General features: G+C 41.3%; 1 protein-coding gene across 1 annotated transcript in view; it reads right to left on the bottom strand.

Moving 5' to 3' along the window:
* Window positions 1-25,482, bottom strand: part of GUCY2C (guanylate cyclase 2C) — a 576,500-nt gene that overhangs the window by 130,454 nt on the left and 420,564 nt on the right. Inside the window, exons 20-21 of the mRNA XM_044302403.1 lie at window positions 19,067-19,158; window positions 17,422-17,580 (exon numbers count right to left, since the gene is read on the bottom strand). Coding sequence (XP_044158338.1) covers window positions 17,422-17,580; window positions 19,067-19,158 — 251 coding nt within the window. The remainder of the gene's footprint in view (window positions 1-17,421; window positions 17,581-19,066; window positions 19,159-25,482) is intronic.

The following is a 25,482-nucleotide window of genomic DNA, read 5'->3' as shown; positions in this document are numbered from 1 at the left end:
AGCCTCAGGCTAGGTCTCCTAGGCAACCTGTTTGTGTACTACTCACTGTAGTACACGAACAGGCAATGCATAACAATACAAATGCATTGTAATGCATTGCAGAGGGGATCAGGCCCCCAAAAGTGAACATCAGAAATAAAAAAAATAAAAGTTAAAAAAGTGTTTTTAATAAAATTAATAAAGTAATAAATTTAATTATGTAAAAAAATGAAAAGAAAAAAAAGCTCCTTTCCCCTTATTTTATAATAAAAAAAATAAAAAATTAAATAAAACACACATATTAGGTATCGCCGCGTCCGTAATTACTGGCTCTATAAATATATCACATTATCCACCCTACCTGATAAATACCATAAAAAAATACATCACAAAACGTACAACACCAAGTGATCAAAAAGGCATATGCCCCCCAAAATAGTACAAATCTAACCGTCACTTCATCCCGCAAAAAATGAGCCCCTACCTAAACCAATCGCCCAAAAAATAAAAACCTATGGCTCAGATATGGAGACACTAAAACATAATTTTTTTTTGTAAGAAAATGCTGGTATTGTGTAAAACTTTACTATGCTACTCTTACTGAGCATTTCTAAATGTTCTTTGTGTTACTCTAAACATATTAATTACACTTTTAATTTCTCTTGCAGACAAATTCAATAAGTATTATGCATTTTTGGACTTCCCGCCTTTTATGCAAATTAATATAAAAGAGTCATATCTTACTTGTGTGACCAGAAAAGAGTCATATTTTCAAGCTCTGACTCATCTCAGGTTAATTTGCATATATATCAAATCTTTTTTTGACACAATAAAAGCACACAGAGCTATGGGGACTGGGTATTGCGGATGTGCTAGGTGACAGGTTCCCTCTAAGCAAATAAATAATAGACATATTAGGTATCGCTGCGTCTGTAAGAACCTGCTCTATAAAAATATCACATGACCTAACCCCTCAGGCAGTATCGGACTGGGCTGCCTAAGGGGGGCCCACCGTACAGATACATTCAAATATAATAAATAATCTAACAAGTTTTTTTATATAAACATAGGATGGTTGAGGTGTTGTACATTGAATATATGTATGTAGTGCAGTAAATCTAATGTGTTATGTGCCATGTGGGCAGGGGGTGGGGGACTAGGGGCCCACCTTGCTCAGAGGCCCACCGGGGGATTCCCCTGTACCCCTGTTGGCCAGTCCGAGCCTGCCTTCAGGTGAACACCGTAAAAATAATAATATAAAAACTGTGTTAAAAAAGCCATTTTTTGTCACCTTATATCACAAAAAGTGTAATAGCAAGCGATCAAAAAGTCATACGCACCACAAAATAGTAACAATCAAACCGTCATCTCATCCCGAAAAAAATTTACAAGACAGTTGCCCAAAAAATAAATAAAAGTACTGCTTTCAGAATGTGGAGACACAAAAAAATCATTTTTTTTTTTTTTAATGCTTTGTTATGTAAAACTGAAACAAATAAACCCAAAAAGTCATATTTGGTATTGTCGCGTCCGGGACAACCTGCTCTATAAAAAATACCACATAATCTAATGTTGTAAATAACAAAAAATAAAAACTGTGTCAAAACAGCTATTTCTTATTACCTTGCCTCACAAAAAGTGTAATATAGAGCAAGTAAAAATCATATGTACCTTAAATAGTTCCAACAAAACTGCCACCTTATCCCGTAGTTTCCAAAATGGGGTCACTTTTTTGGAGTTTCTACTCTAGGGGTGCATCAGGAGAGCTTTAAATGGGACATGGTGTCAAAAAAACCAGTCCAGCAAAATCTGCCTTCAAAAAACCTGAACTGGTTCTGAAAAAGTGAGTTTTAGAAATTTTCTGAAAAATTTCAAGATTTGCTTCTAAACTTCTAAGCCTTGTAACGTCCCCAAAAAATAAAATAGCATTCACAAAAGGATCCAAACATGAAGTAGACATATGGGGAATGTAAAGTAATAACTATTTTTGGAGGTATTACTATTATAAAAGTAGAGAAATTGAAATTTGGCAATTTGGAAATTTTTCCAAATTTTGGGTAAATTTGGATTTTTTTTATAAATTAAAAATTATTTTTTGACTCAATTTTACCACTGTCATGAAGTACAATATGTGACGAGAAAACAATCTCAGAATGGCCAGGATAAGTAAAAAGCGTTTTAACCCCTTAAGGACACATGACGTATCGGTACGGCATGTTTCCCGAGTCCTTAAGGACACATGACGTACCGGTACGGCATGTTTCCCGAGTCCTTAAGGACACATGACGTACCGGTACGTCATGTGTTGTTCCGATCACTGCCGTGCGGCCGGCTGTGATCGGAACAAGGTGCCTGCTCAAATCATTGAGCAGGCACCTCGGCTAAATGCGCGGGGGTGTCCCGTGACCCCCCCATGTCCGCGATCGCAACAAACCGCAGGTCAATTCAGACCTGCGGTTTGTTGCGCTTTCTGCAGTTTCTGATCGCTGCGGTCCCTGACCGCGGCGATCAGAAACTTTAGTGTGGCGAAAATATATATTTATTACCCCCCCTGCACCTCTGAATGATTTTAGCCCGGTGGGAGGTGCAGGGGGGGTGTTGCGGGCGGTGGGGGCGGTGCGGGAGGCGGGCGGTGCGGCAGGCGGGATCGCGATCCCCCGCCCGCCTCCTATTGCGTAATCGTTGGTGTACAGTGGGTATACCAGGGTGCCAGCACATTGCTGGCACCCTGGTATAAACGGCTGACATCGGTGATGCGATGTCAGCCGTTTAACCCTTTCCATACAGCGGTCCGTACGGACCGCTGTATGGAAAAAGTTAACAGTAAGAGGGAGCTCCCTCCCTCTCCGATCGGGGGGCTGCAGTGCCTTTGCAGCCCCTCAATGGAGAGGGAGAGAGCCCCCAGACAGCCCCCCCAGAGCCCCGTCCTTACCCTTCCCCGTCTGCGCAGTTCTGACCATAACTGAGCAGACGGGGAAGGTTCCCATGGCAACAGGACGCCTCTCAGGCGTCCTGCTGTCCATGGTGCTGAACAGATCTGTGCTGAAAGCATAGATCTGTTCAGTGTAAGTAAAATATAGTACAGTGCAATATATATTGTACTGTACTGTATTATACAGACATCAGACCCACTGGATCTTCAAGAACCAAGTGGGTCTGGGTCAAAAAAAAAGTGAAAAAAAGGTAAAAATCAAAAAACACATTTATCACTGATTAAAAATTAAAAAAATTAAATTCCCTACACATGTTTGGTATCGCCGCGTCCGTAACGACCTGATCTATAAAACGGTCATGTTACTTTACCCGAACGGTGAACGCCATAAAAATAAAAAATAAAAAACTATGATGAAATTGAAATTTTGTCCACCTTACTTCCCAAAAAAAGGTAATAAAAGTGATCAAAAAAGTCGCATGTACGCCAAAATTGTAACAATCAAACCGTCATCTCATCCCGCAAAAAATGAGACCCTACTTAAGATAATCGCCCAAAAACTGAAAAAACTATGGCTCTTAGACTATGGAAACACTAAAACATTTTTTTTGTTTCAAAAATGAAATCATTGTGTAAAACTTACATAAATAAAAAAAAAGTATACATATTAGGTATCGCCACGTCCGTATCGACCGGCTCTATAAAAATATCACATGACCTAACCCCTCAGGTGACCACCGTAAAAAAATAAAAATAAAAACGGTGTAAAAAAAGCCATTTTTTGTCATCTTACGTCACAAAAAGTGTAATAGCAAGCGATCAAAAAGTCATATGCACCCCAAAATAGTGCCAATCAAACCGTCATCTCATCCCGCAAAAAATGAGACCCTACTTAAGATAATCGCCCAAAAACTGAAAAAACTATGGCTCTTAGACTATGGAAACACTAAAACATCATTTTTTTTGTTTCAAAAATGAAATCATTGTGTAAAACTTACATAAATAAAAAAAAGTATACATATTAGGTATCGCCGCGTCCGTATCGACCGGCTCTATAAAAATATCACATGACCTAACCCCTCAGGTGACCACCGTAAAAAAATAAAAATAAAAACGGTGTAAAAAAAGCCATTTTTTGTCATCTTACGTCACAAAAAGTGTAATAGCAAGCGATCAAAAAGTCATATGCACCCCAAAATAGTGCCAATCAAACCGTCATCTCATCCCGCAAAAAATGAGACCCTACTTAAGATAATCACCCAAAAACTGAAAAAACAATGGCTCTTAGACTATGGAGACACTAAAACATTTTTTTTGTTTTAAAAATGAAATCATTGTGTAAAACGTACATAAATAAAAAAAATTGTATACATATTAGGTATCGCCGCGTCCGTGACAACCTGCTCTATAAAATTACCACATGATCTAACCTGTCAGATGAATGTTGTAAATAAAAAAATAAAAAACGCTGCCAAAAAAGCTATTTCTTGTTACCTTGCCGCACAAAAAGTGTAATATAGAGCAACCAAAAATCATATGTACCCTAAACTAGTACCAACAATACTGCCACCCTATCCCGTAGTTTCTAAAATGGGGTCACTTTTTTGGAGTTTCTACTCTAGGGGTGCATCAGGGGGGCTTCAAATGGGACATGGTGTAAAAAAAAACAGTCCAGCAAAACCTGCCTTCCAAAAACCGTATGGCATTCCTTTCCTTCTGCGCCCTGCCGTGTGCCCGTACAGCGGTTTACGACCACATATGGGGTGTTTCTGTAAACTACAGAATCAGGGCCATAAATAATGAGTTTTGTTTGGCTGTTAACCCTTGCTTTGTAACTGGAAAAAAAAAATTAAAATGGAAAATCTGCCAAAAAAGTGAAATTTTGAAATTGTATCTCTATTTTCCATTAAATCTTGTGCAACACCTTAAGGGTTAACAAAGTTTGTAAAATCCGTTTTGAATACCTTGATGGGTGTAGTTTCTTAGATGGGGTCACTTTTATGGAGTTTCTACTCTAGGGGTGCATCAGGGGGCTTCAAATGGGACATGGTGTAAATAAACCAGTCCATAAAAATCAGCCTTCCAAAAACCAAACGGCGCACCTTTCACTCTACGCCCCGCTGTGTGGCCGTACAGTAGTTTACGGCCACATATTGGGTGTTTCTGTAAACGGCAGAGTCAGGGCAATAAAGATACCGTCTTGTTTGGCTGTTAACCCTTGCTTTGTTAGTGGAAAAAATGGGTTAAAATGAAAAATTAGACAAAAAAATAAAATTCTCAAATTTCCTCCCCATTTGCCAATAACTCTTGTGCAACACCTAAAGGGTTAACAACGTATTCAAAATCAGTTTTGAATACCTTGAGGGGTGTAGTTTCTTAGATGGGGTCATTTTTGGGTGGTTTCTATTATGTAAGCCTCGCAAAGTGACTTGAGACCTGAACTGGTCCCTAAAAATTGAGTTTTTGTAAATTTCTGAAAAATTTCAAGATTTGCTTCTAAACTTCTAAGCCTTATAACATCCCCAAAAAATAAAATATCATTCCCAAAATAATTCAAACATGAAGTAGACATATGGGGAATGTAAAGTCATCCAAATTTTTGGGGGTATTACTATGTATTACAGAAGTAGAAAAACTGGAACTTTGAAATTTGCTAATTTTTCCAAATTTTTGTTAAATTTGGTATTTTTTGGTGCAAAAAAAATAATTTTTTTGACTTCATTTTACCAGTGTCATGAAGTACAATATGTGACGAAAAAACAATCTCAGAATGGCCTGGATAAGTCAAAGCGTTTTAAAGTTATCAGCACTTAAAGTGACTCTGGTCAGATTTGCAAAAAATGGCCTGGTCCTTAAGGTGAAATAGGGCTGTGTCCTTAAGGGGTTAAAGTTATCACCACATAAAGTGACACGTCAGATTTGCAAAAAATGGCCTGGTCCTTAAGGTGAAAAATGTCCCGGTCCTTAAGGTGTTAACAGAGACCTCTGCAGTTCCAAAACCTTTAATAGTGACCTCCAGAGTGTTTGCCCCTTTAACAGTGACCTCCACATTGCCCATCTCTTTAATAGTGCCTGACGCTTTAGCAGTGACCTCCACAGTGCCCGCCCCTTTAACAGTGACCTCCACAGTACCTGCCCTTTAACAGTGACCTCCACAGTGCCCGCTCCTTTATCATTGACCATCCCTTTAACAGTGACCTTCATAGTGGCCGCCCCTTTAAAAGTGACCTTCACAGTGCCCGCCCCTTTAACATTGACTTTCACAGTGCCCGCCCCTTTAACCGTGACTTTCAAAGTGCCTGCCCCTTTAATATTGACCACTTCTATAACAGTGACCTTCATAGTGACCGCTTCTTTAACCCCTTAAGGACTTATTACGTACCGGTACGGCATGTTTCCCGAGTCCTTAAGGACCCATGAAGTACCGGTACGTCATAACTTTAAAACTAGATTGTGGCAGGGGTTAATAGGAACAGGATGTCCGCTGAAATCATTCAGCGAGCATCCTGTCACAATGCATATCGGCGATCGCAGCAAACCGCAGGTCAATTCAGACCTGCGGTTTGCTGCGTTTCCAGTCCATTCGGGTCTCCGGTGACCCGATGATTCGGAAAAGGACGGTGATCAGTGGCGTGATTACACACCACCAATCACAGTCCGAGCAATTGGGGGCGGCGGTGCTATCCTCGGTGCTGATTGGTGCGGGGAGAGAGGCGGGAGATTAAAACTCCCGGCGCTCCTATCTCCCCTCCTCTTCGTGCTGCTGCTCCTGAGGACCGTTCTGCACCAGCTCCTGTGACCCCCCTGTCAGCACCCATCACCATCCTGCACCTATCACCCTCCAGGTAGATTAGGGTCAGCGAGGGAGAGGCACGATTAGGCTGGGATAGAAGGTAGAGTTGGGGGGGGGGGGAAACTAAAAACTTTAACTGATTCAGTGTTTTAGGGTGGTTGGGATCCACAGCACTTAGCTGTGAGACCCTAGACCTACCCAGGAGTGCTGCCACTTGACCTTTTTTTTTTCTAACACTTGTCTATATTTTTTTTTACTTTAGCTTTTTAGTACGTAAAACACCGTGCCCCCACACACACGCACATACAATAAGGTTTTACACACACGCACATACACACACACACACACATATCCATGGCCCGCCAGATGTTCTCGGTGGAGGAGGCATATGCCCATATGCTCTCTGACTCCAAGAGCCCCAGTGAGGATGAGGATGGCCCCACGTTCCTATTGTCATCCGCATCCTCCGCATCATCATCTGATGACGATGAGCCCACAAGGCGACGGAGACACTGCCAGGCAGAGCCAGGGGGCCCGCATGCTGGGGACCCTGTGGCCCACGCCAGTACGAAGCAGCCCTGGGGATCGCATTGGTTTCCTGGCCCACCAAATAAGCCCACCGGAGCCCCCTACCGGTGAAATTAGCTGGTGTCCCCCAGTAGATTTTGAGCCCGAGATTCCGGATTTTGTTGGCAATCCAGGAATCCAGATTCCCACAGTGACCCATTTGTGAATCTGATAGTGGAGCAGACGAACCTGCACGCCGAACGGTTCGTTTGCTCAGCACCCGGGCTCCTTTTTGGCTAGACCTGGTGGTGCTGGACGCCGGTCAGGACGTTTTGGGGCCTCGTGCTGCACATGGGTCTAGTGCAGTGGTGGGCAACCTTATTAGTAAAATGAGCCAAATATCGACAAAACAGCGATTTTTATTTTTTTAAGAGCCAAAATTTTTTAAACTTCAAATATATAGGAAGGTACATTGTTATTTACTTCATAAGGGTATTCCTAACCATCTGAACATACCTTTCTCAATCCTCGACACTACATCTTCTTTCACTCCACAACGTTTTACCCTATAAGACGCACATAGGTTTTACAGGAGGACAATATGGAAAAAAATATTTTTCATTACACTTTAGGTCAGACCACTAATCAGAACCTCAATATTTGAAATCTCTTTTGAAATTTGAAAAAAAGGAACTCGGGGGTTCTGTACCAACGCAACGCTGTCTTAACAGAGTTTTCTTGAATTTTTATGCACTTGGAAAAGCCGTGCGAAGATTTCTGAATCCATTTACTTTCAGTGTCACTAAATTCAAGGTGGAGTTCTTTTCCCCACTCAGCAACCCAGGGCGGTACGCTAGAATAGCTCTCACTTAGAATCTGCCTATAAATGAGGGTGGTGCATTTATGAGGTAAATTTGGCAGCAGAACATAATTCTCCAACCATGATGGATCAGGGAGAGGGGTAAATTTGGAAATCATAAACTGCCTACAAGCATTCTCAAAGTCATTTCTTTGAATGAAATCTTTACCAAGGGCAGGTACACCCGAGAGGGCAGTATAGAAGTCGGAAGTGATCTGTAACCCTTTCAAATCTCCTAATCTGTGATGTGACATTGATAGCCAAATGTCTGATGGAGATTTAATTTGTGGGAACAGTAGTGTGGGGATAACTGAGATAGGAGCTAAGGGAGAAATCTTGTCCTGAGCAGATGTTAAGACCAAAGACTTATAGCAAATATGCAGCATTCCTCTGGTGAGTACGCTATCTACTTTGGTCCCTTCTCCTGTCCTCTCAGGTGTCCATAACCTATGGAACAATTCCTTACCCAACAGGGCCAATTCTAAATCTACATGCATACAGAATGTCTGTTGTCTGGCCAGTTTAAGCCACCTTTCCAAACGAATAGCCTGTATATAGGTTGATAGGTCAGGGAGGGAGATACCCCCATGTTTCTTTCTTCGGGAAAGAAGGCGAAAAGACATTCTAGTGCGCTTCTTATCCCACAAATAACTGCTCATGATGGATTGTAGTTTATTAATGAAACTAACAGGTACCGATATGGGTAGGGCTCTCAAGGTGTACATTATCAGCGGCAGGATGTAGGTGGTGAGGACATTTTTCCTGCCTAGCCAGGTTAGGAAAGGAGAGCTGCTCTTAGAGAGAATAGAGGTGACTTTGGAGAGTAGCGGGGGGAAATTAAGACTAAACAACAACTTGGGGTCCATCGGGATCGTCACCCCCAAATATTTTATTGCTTGTGTAGGCCACTTGAATGGTGTGAGGGCTTTGACCTTAGTACGCAGGACAGCTGGGAGGGAAATGCCAAGGGCCTCCTACTTATCGAAATTTATCTTAAAATTTGAGATAACCCCTAAAAGTTTCGAAAATCTGCATAACCTCCAGCAAAGCCTCTTCAGGATCTGACAACAGGAGCAGTAAATCATCAGGAGCAGTAAATCTGCCTAGTTTCACTCCTTTGATCGTGGGGGATTGGCGGAACTTAAGAAGAAGCGTCTCTAGGGTGAGTACAAACAAGGTGGGGGATAATAGGCATCCTTGACGAGTACCGTTTCTAATTTGGAAGGCGTTCGATAGGGTGCCGTTGACTAGTACTCTCGCAGATGGTGCAGAGTATAGAGTATATATAGCTCTGATGAGGCCTTCAGGGAAGCAAAAGGCTTGTAGTACTTTCTCCATATAGGCCCAGCTAACCCTATCGAACGCCTTCTCCGCATCTGTGCCCAGGAGTATAAGAGGGGACTTAGATTTGATGGCGTGGGTGATCGCATGTATGACTCTACTGATATTATGCCTACCCTCTCTACCTGCAACGAAACCTACCTGTTCTTCACCCACAAGCCCAGGGAGCAACCCTGACATCCTGCTGTTAAGCAGTTTAGCCCACCACTTCAAATCGGTGTTCAGCAGTGAAATCGGCCTGTAATTTCCACATGCTTCCTTATCCTTCCCTTCTTTATGGATAATCGTTATGTGCCCTTCCTAGGCTTGTGGGGTCAGAGAGCCACCTGTAAGGAGGAGATTGCATGCCGTGACAAAATGTGGGACTAAAATATCTTTATACTTTTTGTAATATGAGCTTGGAAAACCGTCAGGTCCGGGACTCCTGCCTGAAGGGATAGACATTAGAACCTTTTCTACCTCTTCCGTTGTAAACGGTTGAAGCAGCTGATGTATATCGACCTCAGAAATTCTTGGGATGTTAATAGAGCTAAGGAACTCCGACGTGCATGTCTCGATTTGCTGGCTGGTGAGGGGTATTGGGAGGTTATACAGATTTGAATAAAAGGAGCAAAACTCCTGAGCTATCGCTGGAGTATTAATAAGTCGGGGGCCTGAGGCTGATTTGATGGCTTGAATAAAGGATTTATTTCTTTGGTTCTTAATAAGGTTGGAGACTAACTTAGAACCCCTATTCCCATGAAGGTATTGTTTGAACATTCAAAAAGTCAGTGACCTTATGCCTCAAGCACTTAAGCAGAACCTCAATGTTAATAAGACCTCCCTGAGATCAGATGTCAGTTCAGACCCCAAAGTAAATGACCCCCTCAATCAGACCTCAGATAAGAGCCCCATGCCTCTCATCATCCCCATTATCAACCATGATGCCTCTCATCATCACCATTATCATCCATGATGCCTCTCATCATCCATGATGCCTCTCATATCCCCCATTATGATTCTCATCACCTCATTGCCTCAGATCAGCCCCAAGTTTCATAAAATAAAAAAGCACTTACCTCTCCGGCTCCTGGATGCCGCTGCTCCTCACCACCCACGCTCTGTGTTCCTCCTGCTGTCGGCTGTGCTGTGAACTGGCGTGCACAGAGTGACATCACAGAGCGCCTCACACTGTGCGCAGCCCTGCACAGCCTACAACCGAGGACCAGGAAGCGGTAAGTACAGAGCCTTCACCGCTTCCTGGTCTTCACCCTCCTACCTATTTTTGCTACGGGCAACGAAAATGCTATCGCACTGTACATGTGAGCCCGCACCTGGAAGAGCCAATATCAGGGGGCTAAAGAGCCGCATGTGGCTCTAGAGCCGCAGGTTGCTGACCACTGGTCTAGTGTAAAAACTGAGTGTCAGGCAATACTGGAGTGGGGACGTCCTCTACCAGACCCCACTCTACAATATGGCCATGACACTCCCCCGGTTTGAGGCCATCCGGAAATGCCTGCATTATGCAAATAATGCAGCATGTCCCCCCCAAGGTGATCCTGCCTATGACCGTCTGCATAAGATACGGCCAGTCATCGATCACTTCGGGGCCAAATTACGCAGGCCTATGTACCTGGAAGGGAGGTTGCGGTTGATGAGTCTCTCGTTGCTTTCAAGGGGAGACTCAGTTTCCGCCAATACATTCCCACTAAGCAGGCAAGGTATGGCATGAAAATGTACAAAATTTATGAGAGTACCTCAGGGTACAAATTTTGTGTGTACGAGGGGCGAGATTCCCGTATTGAACTCCCAGAATGTCCCCCCACTCTGGGTGTTAGCGGGAAACTCGTGTGGGACCTTATGCACCCACTGCTAGATAAGGGTTACCACTTGTACGTGGCTAACTTTTATACTAGCATTCCCTTGTTCAGGTCCCTTGCCGCCAGATCCACGTCCGCTTGTGGGACCATGTGAAAAATCAGCGCGGCCTCCCTGCCCACCCCCTCCAGGTACCTATCCCCTTGCCCTTACAAGTGGAAACCTGTTGCTGGTCAGATATAAGGACAAGAGGGATGTCCTTATACTGTCTACAATCCACGGTAACAGCACCACACCCGTCTCTGTGCGAGGTACCGCGTTCCTCGACTACAATCGGTATATGGTATATGGTATCTGATCAAGTCCTCAAGCTATATAATGCCATGCGCAAAACCCGGGCATGGTACAAGGCAACCTTTACACAGGTTGCCTTGTACAACGCTTTTGTACTATCCCAAAGCGCTGGCCACACAGGGACATTCCTCCGATTCTATGAGGCAGTCCTCAAGGACCTGATTTTTTCAGACCGGGAAAGAGATGGCCGGAGTACCTCGGGAATTGGAGGCGCCCGGAATCGTCCCTGGCCAACATTTTCTAGGTGTGGTCCCCAATACTGGAAAGAAGGGACGAACCCAAAAAAGATGCAGAGTGTGTCGCAAGAGGGGGATACGGAAGGACACCACCACTCAATGTGACACTTGCCCCGATCATCCGGGCCTCTGCGTTATCGATTGATTGCTTCAGGGAGTATCACACTTTCATGGAGTGCTACATTTTTATAATCCCCAACAGTCCACTAGAGAACATAAAAAACTATGGCTCTCAGACTTTGGAGACAGACTTTTCCCCAAAAATATTAGTTTTAGTGCAGTCATCCTCAAACTGCGGCCCTCCAGATGTTGTAAAACTACATCTGGAGGGCCTCAGTTTGAGGATGCCTGCTTAGTGTCTCCAAAGTCTGAGAGCCATACATATTGGGCATCGCTGCATCCATAAAAATCTTCTCTATAAAAATACCCCATAAACTAGCCCCTCGATAAATGCCGTAAAAAAAATCTAATAAAAACGATGTAAAAAAAAAAGCTATTTTTATTGTCACCTTGAATCCCAAAAAGTGTAATAACAAACCATTAAAAAGTCATATGCACCCCCCAAATAGTGCCAATCAAACTGCCATCTCATACCGCAAAAAATTATTCCCTACATTAGATAGTCGCCCCACAAAAAAAAAAAAAAACTGTAGCTCCCAGGCTATGGAGATACTAAAATATTTTTTTTTGTTCCTCAAATGATAATATAGTGTAAAATCAAAATAAATTAAAAAGTTGATATATTAGGTATCTCCGCGTCCGTAAGAATCTGCCCTATAAAAATAACATTTAACCCAACTTCCCCGGATGAACAGCGCTAAAAAAAAGGGTTAAAAAAAGGGTAAAAAAAAAGCTATTTTTTGTTACCTACCATCACAAAAAGTGTAATAGAGAGCGATCAAAATGTGATATGCACCCCCAATTAGTGCCAATAAAACTGCCATCCCATCCCGCAAAAAAATTAACATAAAAAAAAGAATAGACCTGTGAGCCTTTATTGGCTAATAAGAAACATGTGACCGTGTAAATGGCAGTTCGGATTTAAGTTAAAGGCTTGCTGGCTTCTATTGGCTAATGCAGGTCATTTTTTGCGAATATCTCAGGAACGTTAAGTTCTAGAGAGTCCTAGAGAGCCGAGACCCGATCTAAAAACCTTCCCGGACACCTGATGTACTTGTGTGCCAAACTGTGTGAAAATCGGTCCAGTCGTTTGGTCTCACATAAAGAACATCCAGACATCTAGACAGACAGACAAACTCATTTATATATATATATATATATATATATATAAGAGATATACATGTTTGCACATTATTATTGGATATGCTTTGTATGATTTTTGTGCAATGTTTAATAAAAATTGATTAAACCAAAATAAAAAAGCCACAATAATCATGCAACATTTACATACTGGACTCATGAGCTTCTAATTAGAACAGAGGCCGGTATCCAGAGCGTTAAAGGGGTTTTCAGGTTTACTGTATATCAATATCCCTTTAATAATTATTTATCAACGTAGATATAATTTTGTAATGTATTTTTTTACCTTTTATGCTCCACTCCTCCATTCTGGGCTGTGGTCACATGATATTGCCCATGTAGCTCTTTCTTATTTTGAGTGATATTATGTCCATGGGCGTGTCAAAGAAGCAACAGGGGCAGTGATAGGTGAATGTCTATGTAACTAGAGGGGTGGGAGGGAGCTGTAAACTAGCAGCGCACTTTAAGGGTGGTGCAGAGAAAAAATGCATCATGGGTTTGGTTGGATAGAGAAAGAGGAAGTGCTACATACAGAATGCAAACAAACCACAGTGTTTGTTTACTGTACATGGTGAAAACGGGTCAAGAAAAAAAAAACAGGACGATGTACAGTGAGGAACAGAAGTATTTGAACACCCTGCAATTTTGCAAGTTCTCCCACTTAGAAATCATGGAGGGGTCTGAAATTCACATTGTAGGTGCATTCCCACTCTGAGAGACAGAATAAAATAAAATAAAATCAGGAAATCACATTGTATGATTTTTAAAGAATTTATTGCACTGCTGAACATAAGTATTTTAACACTTGAGAAAATCAGTGTTAATATTTGGTACAGAAGTCTTTGTTTGCAAATACAGAGGTCAAACTTTTCCTGTAGTTCTTGACCAGGTTTGCACACACTGCAACAGGAATTTTGGCCCACTCCTCCACACAGATCTCTTCTAGATCTGTCGGGTTTTGGGGCTGTCGCTGAGCAACACAGAGTTTCAGCTCCCTCCAAAGATGTTCTATTGGATTTATGTTGGAGACTGGCTAGGCTACTCCAGAACCTTGATATGCTTCTTACAAAGCCACTCCTTGGTTATCCTGGCTGTGTGCTTTGGGTCGTTGTCATGTTGGAAGACCCAGCCACGACCCATCTTCAATGCTCTGACTGAGGGAAGGAGGTTGTTGCTCAAAACCTCACAATAAATGGCCCCATTCATCCTCTCCGTAATACATTGCAGTCGTCCTGTCCGCCTTGCAGAAAAGCACCCACAAAGCATGATGTTGCCACCCCCATGCTTCACAGTAGGGATGGTGTTCTTGGGATGCAACTCATCCTTCTTTTTCCTCCAAACACGACGAGTGAAGTTTAGACCAAAAAGTTCTACTTTGGTCTCATCTGACCACATGACTTTCTCTTTAAAAATCATACAATGTGATTTCCTGATTATTATTTTTTTGATTCTGTCTCTCAGAGTGGTAATGCACCTACAATGTAAATTTCAGACCCCCCCAATGTGGGAGAACTTGCAAAATTGCAGTGTGTTCAAATACTTCTGTTCCTCACTGTACATGAGGTAACTACATGAGCATATATGTTAAAATTCACAGTAATCCCTCTTTTTTAAGCTCTTAAAATTTTCTGCCATATTTATTGTAACCCCTTTATGACTGCAGATGTGTTTTTAAAGTAGTCATTATTGGGCTTTATTCTAGGCCTTTTTACAACAGCCTAAAATAAGCGGTGCATGGGTCTCCGATGCAGCAGAGAGTGGGGGCTCCTGCTCTTACAGCTCGGATCAGTGTAGGCACAATCCAGGACATTTAACCTATTAGATGATGCTTTCAATAGTGACTGCAGCATCTAAGTGGTTACAGAGGGAGTGGACTCCCTCTGTCTCCCATCGGCACCCCATGAATAAAATCGTGGGGTGCCAATGTCTATGCATGGCTGGCTGGGACCTAACAAAGTGTATCCTAGCAGACCCCACCTCTCTGGCACAGCCTGCCTAATTACATAGTATAGCACTGACAGTATAATTCTATATGCAGTGCATAAGCAAAAAAGAGAATTATAGATGCAATCAAAAGATAGCCTATTAAAAGACCCCTTGTGGGCTTATTAAATGGTTAAAAATTGTTTTATGAATTCCTCGCTTAATGGCACATGACTATATACATTGTGGCGGTAAGCTCTTATTTGTAACCTGATGTAAAAAAGCGTTGGGTTTCATTACCATCTGCTGGCGCTCTATGGTGCTGCAGGTCTTTTTGACCACAGCTGTTGTTAGACAGCTGTGGTCACAGTAAGTATCCCGGAGACCAGCCAAAGTGGTCTCCCTGCGTGGCATCACTGTAACGTGGTGTTACTGCAATTGGCCCCAATGTAAAGTGAAAGATCAAGCAGGGGCATGGTCTTCTTGATGTGAGAGCACCCTTTGCTGGCTGTAAACTGCAGACTGGGGCAGCAAGGGGTTAATTGAGTTTCTTCATAAAAAAAAAGTAAAAAAATAAATAAATAATTAAATAATTAAATGAATAAAGAAAATGTGAAATAAAGAAAATAAAAAAGAACAAGGAGTCATGGAAGTGATGATATGGTAGCCACAAAGCCCTGATCTTCTAGACAGGATTACATGGAGAAGGATTCGAGCAAAACCCACACCCACACAACATCTGTAGTTAGATCGTCAAGATGTTTGGAACAACTTCCCTGCTGAGTTTCTTCAAAAACTGTGTGCACGTGTTCCTAAATAAATTAATGATGTTCTGAAGGCAAAGAGTGGTCACACCAAATATTGATTTGATTTTAGAAATGAGGAAATAGATTTTAAACTGATTGGATTTGTTATGAATTTCACAAAACATTCTGCTGACAAATGAATCCAAAATTACTGAGCACTGCACCAGCACCAGCACCATTTTACTGTGAACATTGGTGGGGACGACGTCAGGGAGGATGAAGATGGAGGGTCACACAACCCTGGGAGGAAAAGGGCTTACCTTAATTGGCTCAGGGACTGACAGAAAAGCTCTGAGCCAATCAGGGGGCAAGATTTTGGCAAGTCCTTCAATCTCAAAGAGCATGTGTCTGGCAACAGGCAACTACAGACACAAGCCAGCAATTGTAGTATTTATTTTACTAATGTTTGACATATTCTGCAGCACTGTATAGATATTATCTGCTGTCCCAAATAGGGCTCAGAATCAGTATGTCTTTGGAGTGTGGGAAGAAACCTGAGTACCTGGAGAAAACCCATGCAAAAACAGGGAGAACATACAGTACAAACTCCATGCAGATGTTTTTGGTTAGATACTGGAAGACACCAGTGCTATCCACTGAGCCAACATGCTGCCCACAGAGCATTTATCTTCTCCCTTCTGATGTCCGGTTTGCAGCACTGAACCTCTTGACCATATAAGTATGCTTTTATTAAATGGGTTCATGGGCTGAGCATGTTTTCTTAGTTACTAGAGATGGGCTCAGTTATGGAAAATTAGATTCGGCTGCTTTGCCGAATTTCACAAAGAAATTTGCTTTGTGACGAATTACTTGGCGTTACCTTATTAAAAAGCAAAACAAAAAAAACTTGTGTCTTCAGTTCATTTGAAATGTTTTTGGCCCCTTTCACACAAGTGAGTTTTCTGTATGGGTGCAATGCGTGAACTAAACATATTGCACTTGCACTAAATCCTGACCCATTTATTTATATGGTTCCGTGTATATGAGTGTTGTTTTTCACGCTTCACATCTGTGTTACGTTAAAATCGCAGCATGTTCTATGTTTTGCGTTTTTTACGTAGCCCTGGTCCCATAGAAATGAATGGGTCTTCCATGAAAAACGCATTGCACCCAGGTGCAATCCGGATGTAATGCGTTATTCACTGATGGTTGCCAGGAGATGTTTGTAATTCTTCTGACTTTTTTCATACACGTGAAAAACGCATTAAAAAAGTGAACCACTGAATGCAATTGCAGACAAACTCACTGAACTTGCATGCAAAAACATAATTTTTTTCCTGGACAGACCCGGACACAATCCATATGGTTTGTGTGAAAGGGTCCTTATGGCCTTTTATCCATTACCAGTGGCATACATTTTGCTGCAAACACTGCTCAATTGCCCTTTTTTTATAAAAACCAATTCAATTTTGCTACATTTTATAAGTAAGCACTTTTGTGCATTTCAGTGCATCAATACCAGTGCATCTGTAGAAGGGAATGTATAATTACATCTCTTTAAATTGCCCCCAAAAAACTGCTGCAATTTTGCTACTTTGTATAATTAAGCAGTTCATCGTCTGGACTTCATTCATTAGCTGAGCATGTTTTCTAAGTAAATTATGTTGTAGAAATGTAAGCAGATGAACACTTACCCTGGCAGAAGCATAAAGTTTAAGCGGTCAGCACGATCTCTTTCTGCCTTGTACAGCTTGGTACGTTCCTCTACTAAGTGCTCTAGATTTTTGGAGTAGAGCTGCAATCGCCTCAGTAAGGTGTCCATATAACTCTCACTTGTCTGGTTATGATAATTGCTATGTGTAGAAAAGTAAACATTTTTAAGAAAAGAGAGCGATAACCTCCATAAGGAGGTCATAAAAATGTCTTAATGGGGTATTTCAGGGCTTAAATATTAATTGCCTATCCCCAGACTGTGGTATAGAGAGGTAATAACAGTTCACAGATACTCACTGGTGTTTCTCAAAATAATTAAGGTACTTTCACACTAGGGTTTTTCTTTTCCGGTGTTGAGTTCCGTCACAGGAGCTCAATACCATTAAAAAACTGATCAGTTTTATCCTAATGCATTCTGAATGGAGAGCATTCCGTTCAGTATGCATCAGGATGCATCAGTTCAGTCCCTCTTCCGTTTTTTGGCCGGAGAAAATACCGCAGCATGCTGCAGTTTTCTCTCTGGCCAAAAATCCTGAACACTTGCCGTAATGCATTGAAATGTATTAGTGACGGAATCGGCTTTAAGTGTTCCGGCAAAACAGATACAGTTTTCCGGTCTGCGCATGCGCAGACCTTTAAAAATGCAAAATAAATAAATATCGGATCCGTTTTTTCGGATGACACAGGAGAGATGGTTCCGGTATTTCAATGCATTTGTCAGACAGATCCACATCCGGATCCGTCTGACAAATGCCATCCGTTTGCAACGGAACTGCCTGCCAGAATCCTCTGCCACAAGTGTAAAAGTACCCTTAGAGAAATGTTATGGGGGTAAGTAAAAACCTGGGTTCCAACAGCACACAGATTATATTGAAAGCAAAGCCTGTTGATAGTGGGACTATGTAGATAAACAATGGAAGGGAACACTGCACTGAGGAAACCTGCTAGAGAGAGGAACTATAACCAACAAATTGCATACTTAAGGGCCTTTTTCACATGAGAAGATAATTGGGGAAACTATTGCCATTTTAAATGCGTGTTCAAAGTCACTGTCCCATGTGAAGGCGTCCACCTATCAGCCAACACTCATTTGTTGGCTACTGCAGATTTTCTATGCACATAAGTTACCATTTGTTTGCAGCACTTAACCTGTGTAAGCAGAGGATGTGTTGCTGACAAATAATGTAAATGAGTGGCCACACATATAATCCTAAGCAAGACAAGAACATTCATATGGCTGTTCATTTGGGAAATTACCTGCCAGTCTAAAAGGTCCTTGAATAAGTGCAAATCGACTTCCTATACTGTTGATTGCCATTTTTTATGGGCAGAAACCTGCTTGTGTAAAAGGGAGCAGTCAGAGGTAAAATAAACCCCAAGGTAGAATAGTGTCCTATAGCTAAATGTAAAGGAGAGTAGAAAATGTAGGCAATTCAATAACAATGGCAGCATGGCTTCTTGGTAGGGGACATGAGGGCAATACTTTCTTCTTATAAGTGCAGTATCTTCTCACTGAACTGGTGATGATCATCAAATAGCGGGTAACAAGTAAAAAAAAAATTTTTTTCACTAAGCAAAGCCACCTTTTTGTAACATGATATAAAATGACTTCTATAAAAAGAGTACCTAAATATCTTTGCCAATGTACTTTCAATTTTCTTAAAGTCTGGCCTCTTCTCGGGATCCTCTTCCCAGCAATTTTTCACAAGAATATAAACCTGAAAACATACCACAAAGATACACAATCAGGTTGCATTGTAGGAAGTTACTTACCAATCCTTTTAGACGTTCTTTAATATAGATAGAGACATAATTTTTTTTTTTAAAACAATCAAAATATTTAGATTTAAATCTTGGTTTAAATAACGGGTCATTTTCCAACAATAGAATACTTTAAAAAATGTTGCTAAACTCCCCTTCTCCATACCTAACCCGCAGAGGGTAAGCTGCAGATCCTCTGCGGTCACATCCCCATTGGGTCCCTCTTCTCCTTCATGTGTAAGTATCGAGAAAGAATAATAATGGAGTGTTAGTACGGGAGAACCTTTCTGGTGGAAAAGGAGACCCGGTCGTCACAAGTGGGGCGCCACAGGAGCATAGACTAGTATAAAAAATATAATTTTTTTTTTTTTTTTTTTTTTATAGGGTCTATATACACTGTTCACACATGAAAGATAAAGGTATGAATATACCGAACCAGTAAGGCTGCCGCTGGTGGCTTACTAGAGGGCACCCTAAGGTCGCTCTTCGGAATACATCAATCGGGACAAGAAAAAAAAAAAAAACACCACCTCCAAGGGCGCCTATAGCCAACTGTTTGTTATACTGTTTGTCCCGATCAGTTGGGTTGTCAACAATATCAATAATAATAAAAAGCGAAAAAAAAGATTAGTTGTTTCACACTTTTCTTAAAGTAATGATGGCCACTCGTTTTTCTTTACTTAGCTGCTTTTTTCATGCCATAATACAAATTCTAACAGTCTATTCAGTAGGCCTATCAGCTGTGTATCCACCTGACTACTCCACAACGCAACTGATGGTCCCAACCCCATTTATAAGGCAAGAAATCCCACTTATTAAACCTGACAGGGCACACCTGTGAAGTGAAAACCATTTCAGGTGACTACCTCTTGAAGCTTATCAAGAGAATGCCAAGAGTGTGCAAAGCAGTAATCAAAGCAAAAGGTGGCTACTTTGAAGAACCTAGAATATTACATATTTTCAGTTGTTTCACACTTTTTTGTTATGTATATAATTCCACATGTGTTAATTCATAGTTTTGATGCCTTCAGTGTGAATCTACAATTTTCATAGTCATGAAAATAAAGAAAACTCTTTGAATGAGAAGGTGTGTCCAAACTTTTGGTCTGTACTGACAGTGGCTATAAAAAAATAGGAGGGGGGCACATATGGGTGTACATAAATAATATAAAAGTGTGATTCCACATATACAAATCCCCAAGGGTATATAGCAAAAATGTGTAGGTACACATATATACATGTGTGCATATACCTATGTATGCCACTCAGGTTATTAATAAAAACCATAGTGGAAGCATGTAAATATACATGTATCCATCCATGTTACAGGGGGTATAGATTGGATATTTTTATTTGTACAAAATCCATCAACGCACATGCGTCCATGTCCATAGGAATAATTGCTCGGTCTATCACATCATAAAAAACTGGGTCTACGACATTATAAAAAAAATCATAAAAAACATGTACCCATGTGGATCACACCGGACAAAATATGTAGGATAGAAACCTGATAAATACATATACACTCTCATCAATATTACCGAGGGTCTTCCCATGGTACAGCAACCTAAATAAAATACATTTATACGATGCACTCTCACAGAGTACAAATATGTCCTTATTGGTAGCCCTTAACTAAATATAAAACTCGTAAAAAAACTAAAAAGCATACAGGACATCTGAAATATAAATATAATACATAGTGTACATAAAGTATATATAAAAAGTGTATATAAAAGGTATAATGTATATAAAAGATGTATACGTAAAAATAAATAGAGTGAGTCTAGGAAGCCTTTTGCAAAAACTCCTATTAGAGTGGCCCTGATTACTTGCTCATTACGGACTATTGTTTTAGTACATCTTGGGAGATTCTTCTGAGACACAGGGAACATCATTCTTTTAAACAGTTGATCATATAAAATTGTTATTATTTAAAACGGGGATAGGGTGTTCAATCGAGAGATCCAATACATCTCTTTCCGACAGAGTAATTGGTATGATTGGGGAATATGTTCGATGGGGGTTACTCTAAGAAATGAGGGATTACCCTCGTGGGCTACTGAAAAATGTCTGGAGACACTATGGATTTGGACCTTCCGTTTTATGTTGGAGTGATGTTCATTCATCCTCTCACGTAACGTTTGCGTAGTTCTTCATACATATCGCAAATTGCAAGAGCACTGCAGAACATTGACCACATTGCTCGTTCTACAATCCATATTTTCTTTCAATTTGAAAGATTTATTGGATGATGGAATATCTATTTCTTTGATATTATGGGAAATCATATTACAGCACTTGCAGGTCTTGTGTTTGCACCTCTGTGCCCCCTTCGTGCTTGAGCTCGTTCTCCCTACCTGGGGTAAACTGCATTTCTCTACTCTCTGTTTTTTTTAGCAGGACAAGAGGGTGCTAGGATGTTTTTTAGTGTCTGTGCCCTTCTATAGGTAATTTTTGGGGCTGAGGATAAGATTTTTCCCAAAATAGGGTCTTCCTGTAGTATCGCCCAGTGTTTTGTTAAGATTTTGAGAATCATCATATGTTGTGCATTGTATCAAGTTACCAAACTCACTTGTATATCTAGGGGGTACTCCTTCTTGCTCTTGGGTTTGAGGGCTTCCTTCTGATTCTCCTGGAGTGCTCTCTTGGCGGACTCTTTAATGAGCTTGTTTGGGTAACCCTTCTCTTTAAAGCGATTTTTTATTATTTTAAGTTGTTCTTTTGTCGTGCGATCGTCTGAACAATTTCTTCTGACCCTTTTCATCTGACCAAAAGGGATATTGCGCTTCCGTTTCTGATGGTGACAGCTTGTGTATTCGAGATAGCTATTAGCGTCCACCTTTTTAAAATAAGTTTTGGTCAGAATCTTACCAAAGGAAATGTTCAGATGAATGTCTAGAAAAATTGCTTCAGTATATAGCTTCTATATTCTAGGATAAAATTTAGGCCCCAGTCATTGGTGTTCAATTCTCTAATGTATGTTTGCAGTTTTTCAATATCATCATCCCAAATAAAGATAATATTGTCTATGAATCTACGATAGTATCTAATACTGGAGTGGAGCAGTAGGCCTATTTTTCTTCAAAGAACCCCATAAAGAGGTTCGATTACGACAGGGCAAATTTCGTCCCCATCGACGTCCCCTTTTCTTGAATAGAAAATGTCCCATTAAAGGTAAAATAGTTATGTGTTAAAATGAACTTTATAGCTTCTAAAATAAACTCTTTTTGGAAGTCGGGCATAAGGGGGTCTGCTGCTAGAAAGTTGCTTATTGCCAAGAGGCAAAATTTATGTTGGATATTGCTGTACAATAATGAAACGTCTAAGGTGACCCAAATATATGACTCTTTCCATTTTACACCATCCAATGTGTTTAGGAGATGTGTGGTGTCCCTAAGGTAGGATGGAAGCGTTACAACATATTTCTGTAGGAAATTGTCTATGTAGGATGAGAGATTGGTTGTTAGAGACCCTATCCCTGAAATTATCGGTCTCCCTGGTGGATTAGTCGCAGATTTATATACAACTTGGCAATTGAACAGTGGGCTATTAGCAAAAAGGTCCTCTCTTTTTTGTCAATAAGGCCTTCTTTAAAGCCTGAATCAATTAACTCTAATAGTGATTTTTTTTTAAACACTGGGAGGGATTATCTTTTAAAGTTCAATAGTAGATTTTATCTGATAAAGGGCCTCCTTATTGTACTATTTGTAGTCCATCACCACAATCCCCCCCCCCCCCTCCTTTGATGGCACTTTTTATCACAATATCTTTATTCTTTGTAAGACTCTGTAAGGCAGGGATGGCCAACCTGCGGCTCTTTAGCTTTTGTAAAACTACAACTCCCACCATGCCCTTTTGTAGGCTGATAGCTATAGGCAGTCTTTGCATGCTGGGAGTTGTAGTTTTGCAACAGCTAGAGAGCCGCAGGATGTCCATCCCTTGTTGTCCACAAAATACCAACCATGGACATTGATCCAGGATTTTTTTTCCATGGATCAATATAGCAGGATTACAGGTTGGACTTGATAGACTTTTGTCTTTTTTCCAACCTTAACAACTATGTAGCAACCAAAAAGGACTTTAAATCTCTCATCTCAGAAGTTCAGGAGGCCTGTCAAACAGAGATCTCAGTAATTCAACAAGACCTCACGCAACTGGCATCACAACTTGACACTCTTGAATCAGATCAACTTAGAGTAACTACTACACTGCTCTTATAACCATGCACAGACACATGGAAGATCTAGATAATCATGGCAGCAGGCACAATATTCGAGTTCGGGGCTTTCGCAAGTCAAGAAGGAGGAAAAGATCTCAGCTTTTCTGCAAGCCTTATTAAACATGATCTTGAGTTGTGCCTCCAACCATCCTGTTAAAATGGACAGAACACGGAGTCCCTAGGCCAATGGTGATTCCGATTCAGTAAATCTTGATCTTTCAGATCCTGATATCTTGGATATGACTCAGAAGTCCGATGAAGATAACGCATATAGGAGATTTCTGTTTAACCCTGTAGACATTGAAGATATAATTAAATAATTAAAGCTATAAGGGTCCTGATAAGGATGGAGATTCCCAGGAAGGCCAGATCGGTTCAGGAGGAGATATTTGGGGGTCTGGGGCAAAGGCATAGTGCCAGATAATATACATAAGCTTATTAGAGCCGATTGGGACAAACCTGAAAAGGGTTTCTTCATCCCCCGTGGCATTAAGAGGAGGTATCCCTTTGATGAAGCAGATTGTACAGACTGGGAGTCCATCCCTAGAGTCGATGCTCCGGTAGCTAAGGTCGCGAAATGCAAGGTTCTTCCTTTTGAAGATGCTGCACAGTTGAAAGACCCTATGGACAGAAAGATGGAGAGCCTTCTTAAGAAAACATGGAAAGCCACGGCAGCTCTTTTAAAGCCGGGAGTAGCCGCGACATGTGTGGCTCGTACCTTAAAAGTCTGGTTGGAGCAATTAGAGCTCCATTTAACTAATAAGACCCCGAGAGGGCAGGTCTTGGACAGCCTTCCCCTACTAAAGATGGCCACTAGCTTCCTGGCAGATGCCTCCGCTGAGTCTGTAAGGCTATCTGCCCATATGGCGGTTCTATCTAATACAATTAGAAGAGTCCTTTGGTTGAAGGCCTGTTCGGGAGATATGACGTTGAACAACAAATTCATTTCTCTTCCGTTCCATGGCCATATACAAAAGGGGGTAAAGGAAGTAATTTTACTTTTAATCCCAATAAAGGAGATCCTTCCTCCTCCTCCAAACAATGACGCCATCCGCGTTGGGGGAAGACTCAGCTCCTTCATAGACACCTGGGAGCAAGTCATCGCAGACCCTTTTATTATCAACATTATAAAAGAGGGTTATGCTATAGAGTTGGAATCTCTTCCTCCACAAAAATTCACCTTAACCTGGCTCCCCTTATGTCAAATCTAATTTCTGTCCGATAAGATAGCTATTATGCATAGGAGCAGTAGAATGTGTTCCCAGCAGGGAAATAGGAAGGGGTCACTATTCCCCATTATTTTTAGTTCAGAAACCAAACGGCAAATTCAGTAGTATAATAAATCTAAAGCCACTGAACAAATATATCACCTATCGCAAATTCAAAATTGAAATAGTAAGGTCTGCAGTGAAACTCATCAAGAAAGGGGCTATGATGGCCACGATAGACCTCAAGGATGCTTACTTCCACATCCCGATCCACCCCCAATCTAGAAAATATTTAATATTCACAGTCCAGCTGGAAGGAAGGATTTATTATTATCAATTCAGTTGCCTTCCTTTCGGAATATTTTCTGCCCCTTGAATCTTCTCCAAGGTCATAGCAGATGTAGTGGCCTCCCTAATCCAGAAGGGGATATTAATAATTCTGTATCTAGACAATCTTTTAGTCATAGCAGAAAATATGGATCTTCTTCACTCCCATCTTTAGGTGGTTCCTTCTCATCTTCAGGCCTTGGGCTGGATAGTCAATTGGGAAAAGTGCAACCTCCTTCCAGGCAATTGAAGAGTATTTTTGGGCATGCTTCTAGATTCCGTCCTCCAGAAATCTTTCCTACCTTTCCTAAAAGTCCAGGATCTGAAGCTCAGAATCCAGCAATTCCTGAAAAATGCAATTTACTCGATCAGAGAAGACATGTAAATTCTAGGATGCCTCTCTTCCGCATGAGACCTCTGCAGGACCTTATCCTCAGAAAAGTGCTGGCTCAGAGACAAGAATCTTTGAAAATGACGCCAGTTCCTGGGGCTGGGGCGCCGTTACAGCCAGGAGTTCCTTC

Source organism: Bufo gargarizans, chromosome 7 (assembly GCF_014858855.1).
Source record: "Bufo gargarizans isolate SCDJY-AF-19 chromosome 7, ASM1485885v1, whole genome shotgun sequence".
Taxonomy (NCBI): domain Eukaryota; kingdom Metazoa; phylum Chordata; class Amphibia; order Anura; family Bufonidae; genus Bufo; species Bufo gargarizans.
The sequence above is the reverse complement of the archived record's forward strand: the minus strand, read 5'-3'. Positions and strand labels throughout refer to the sequence as shown.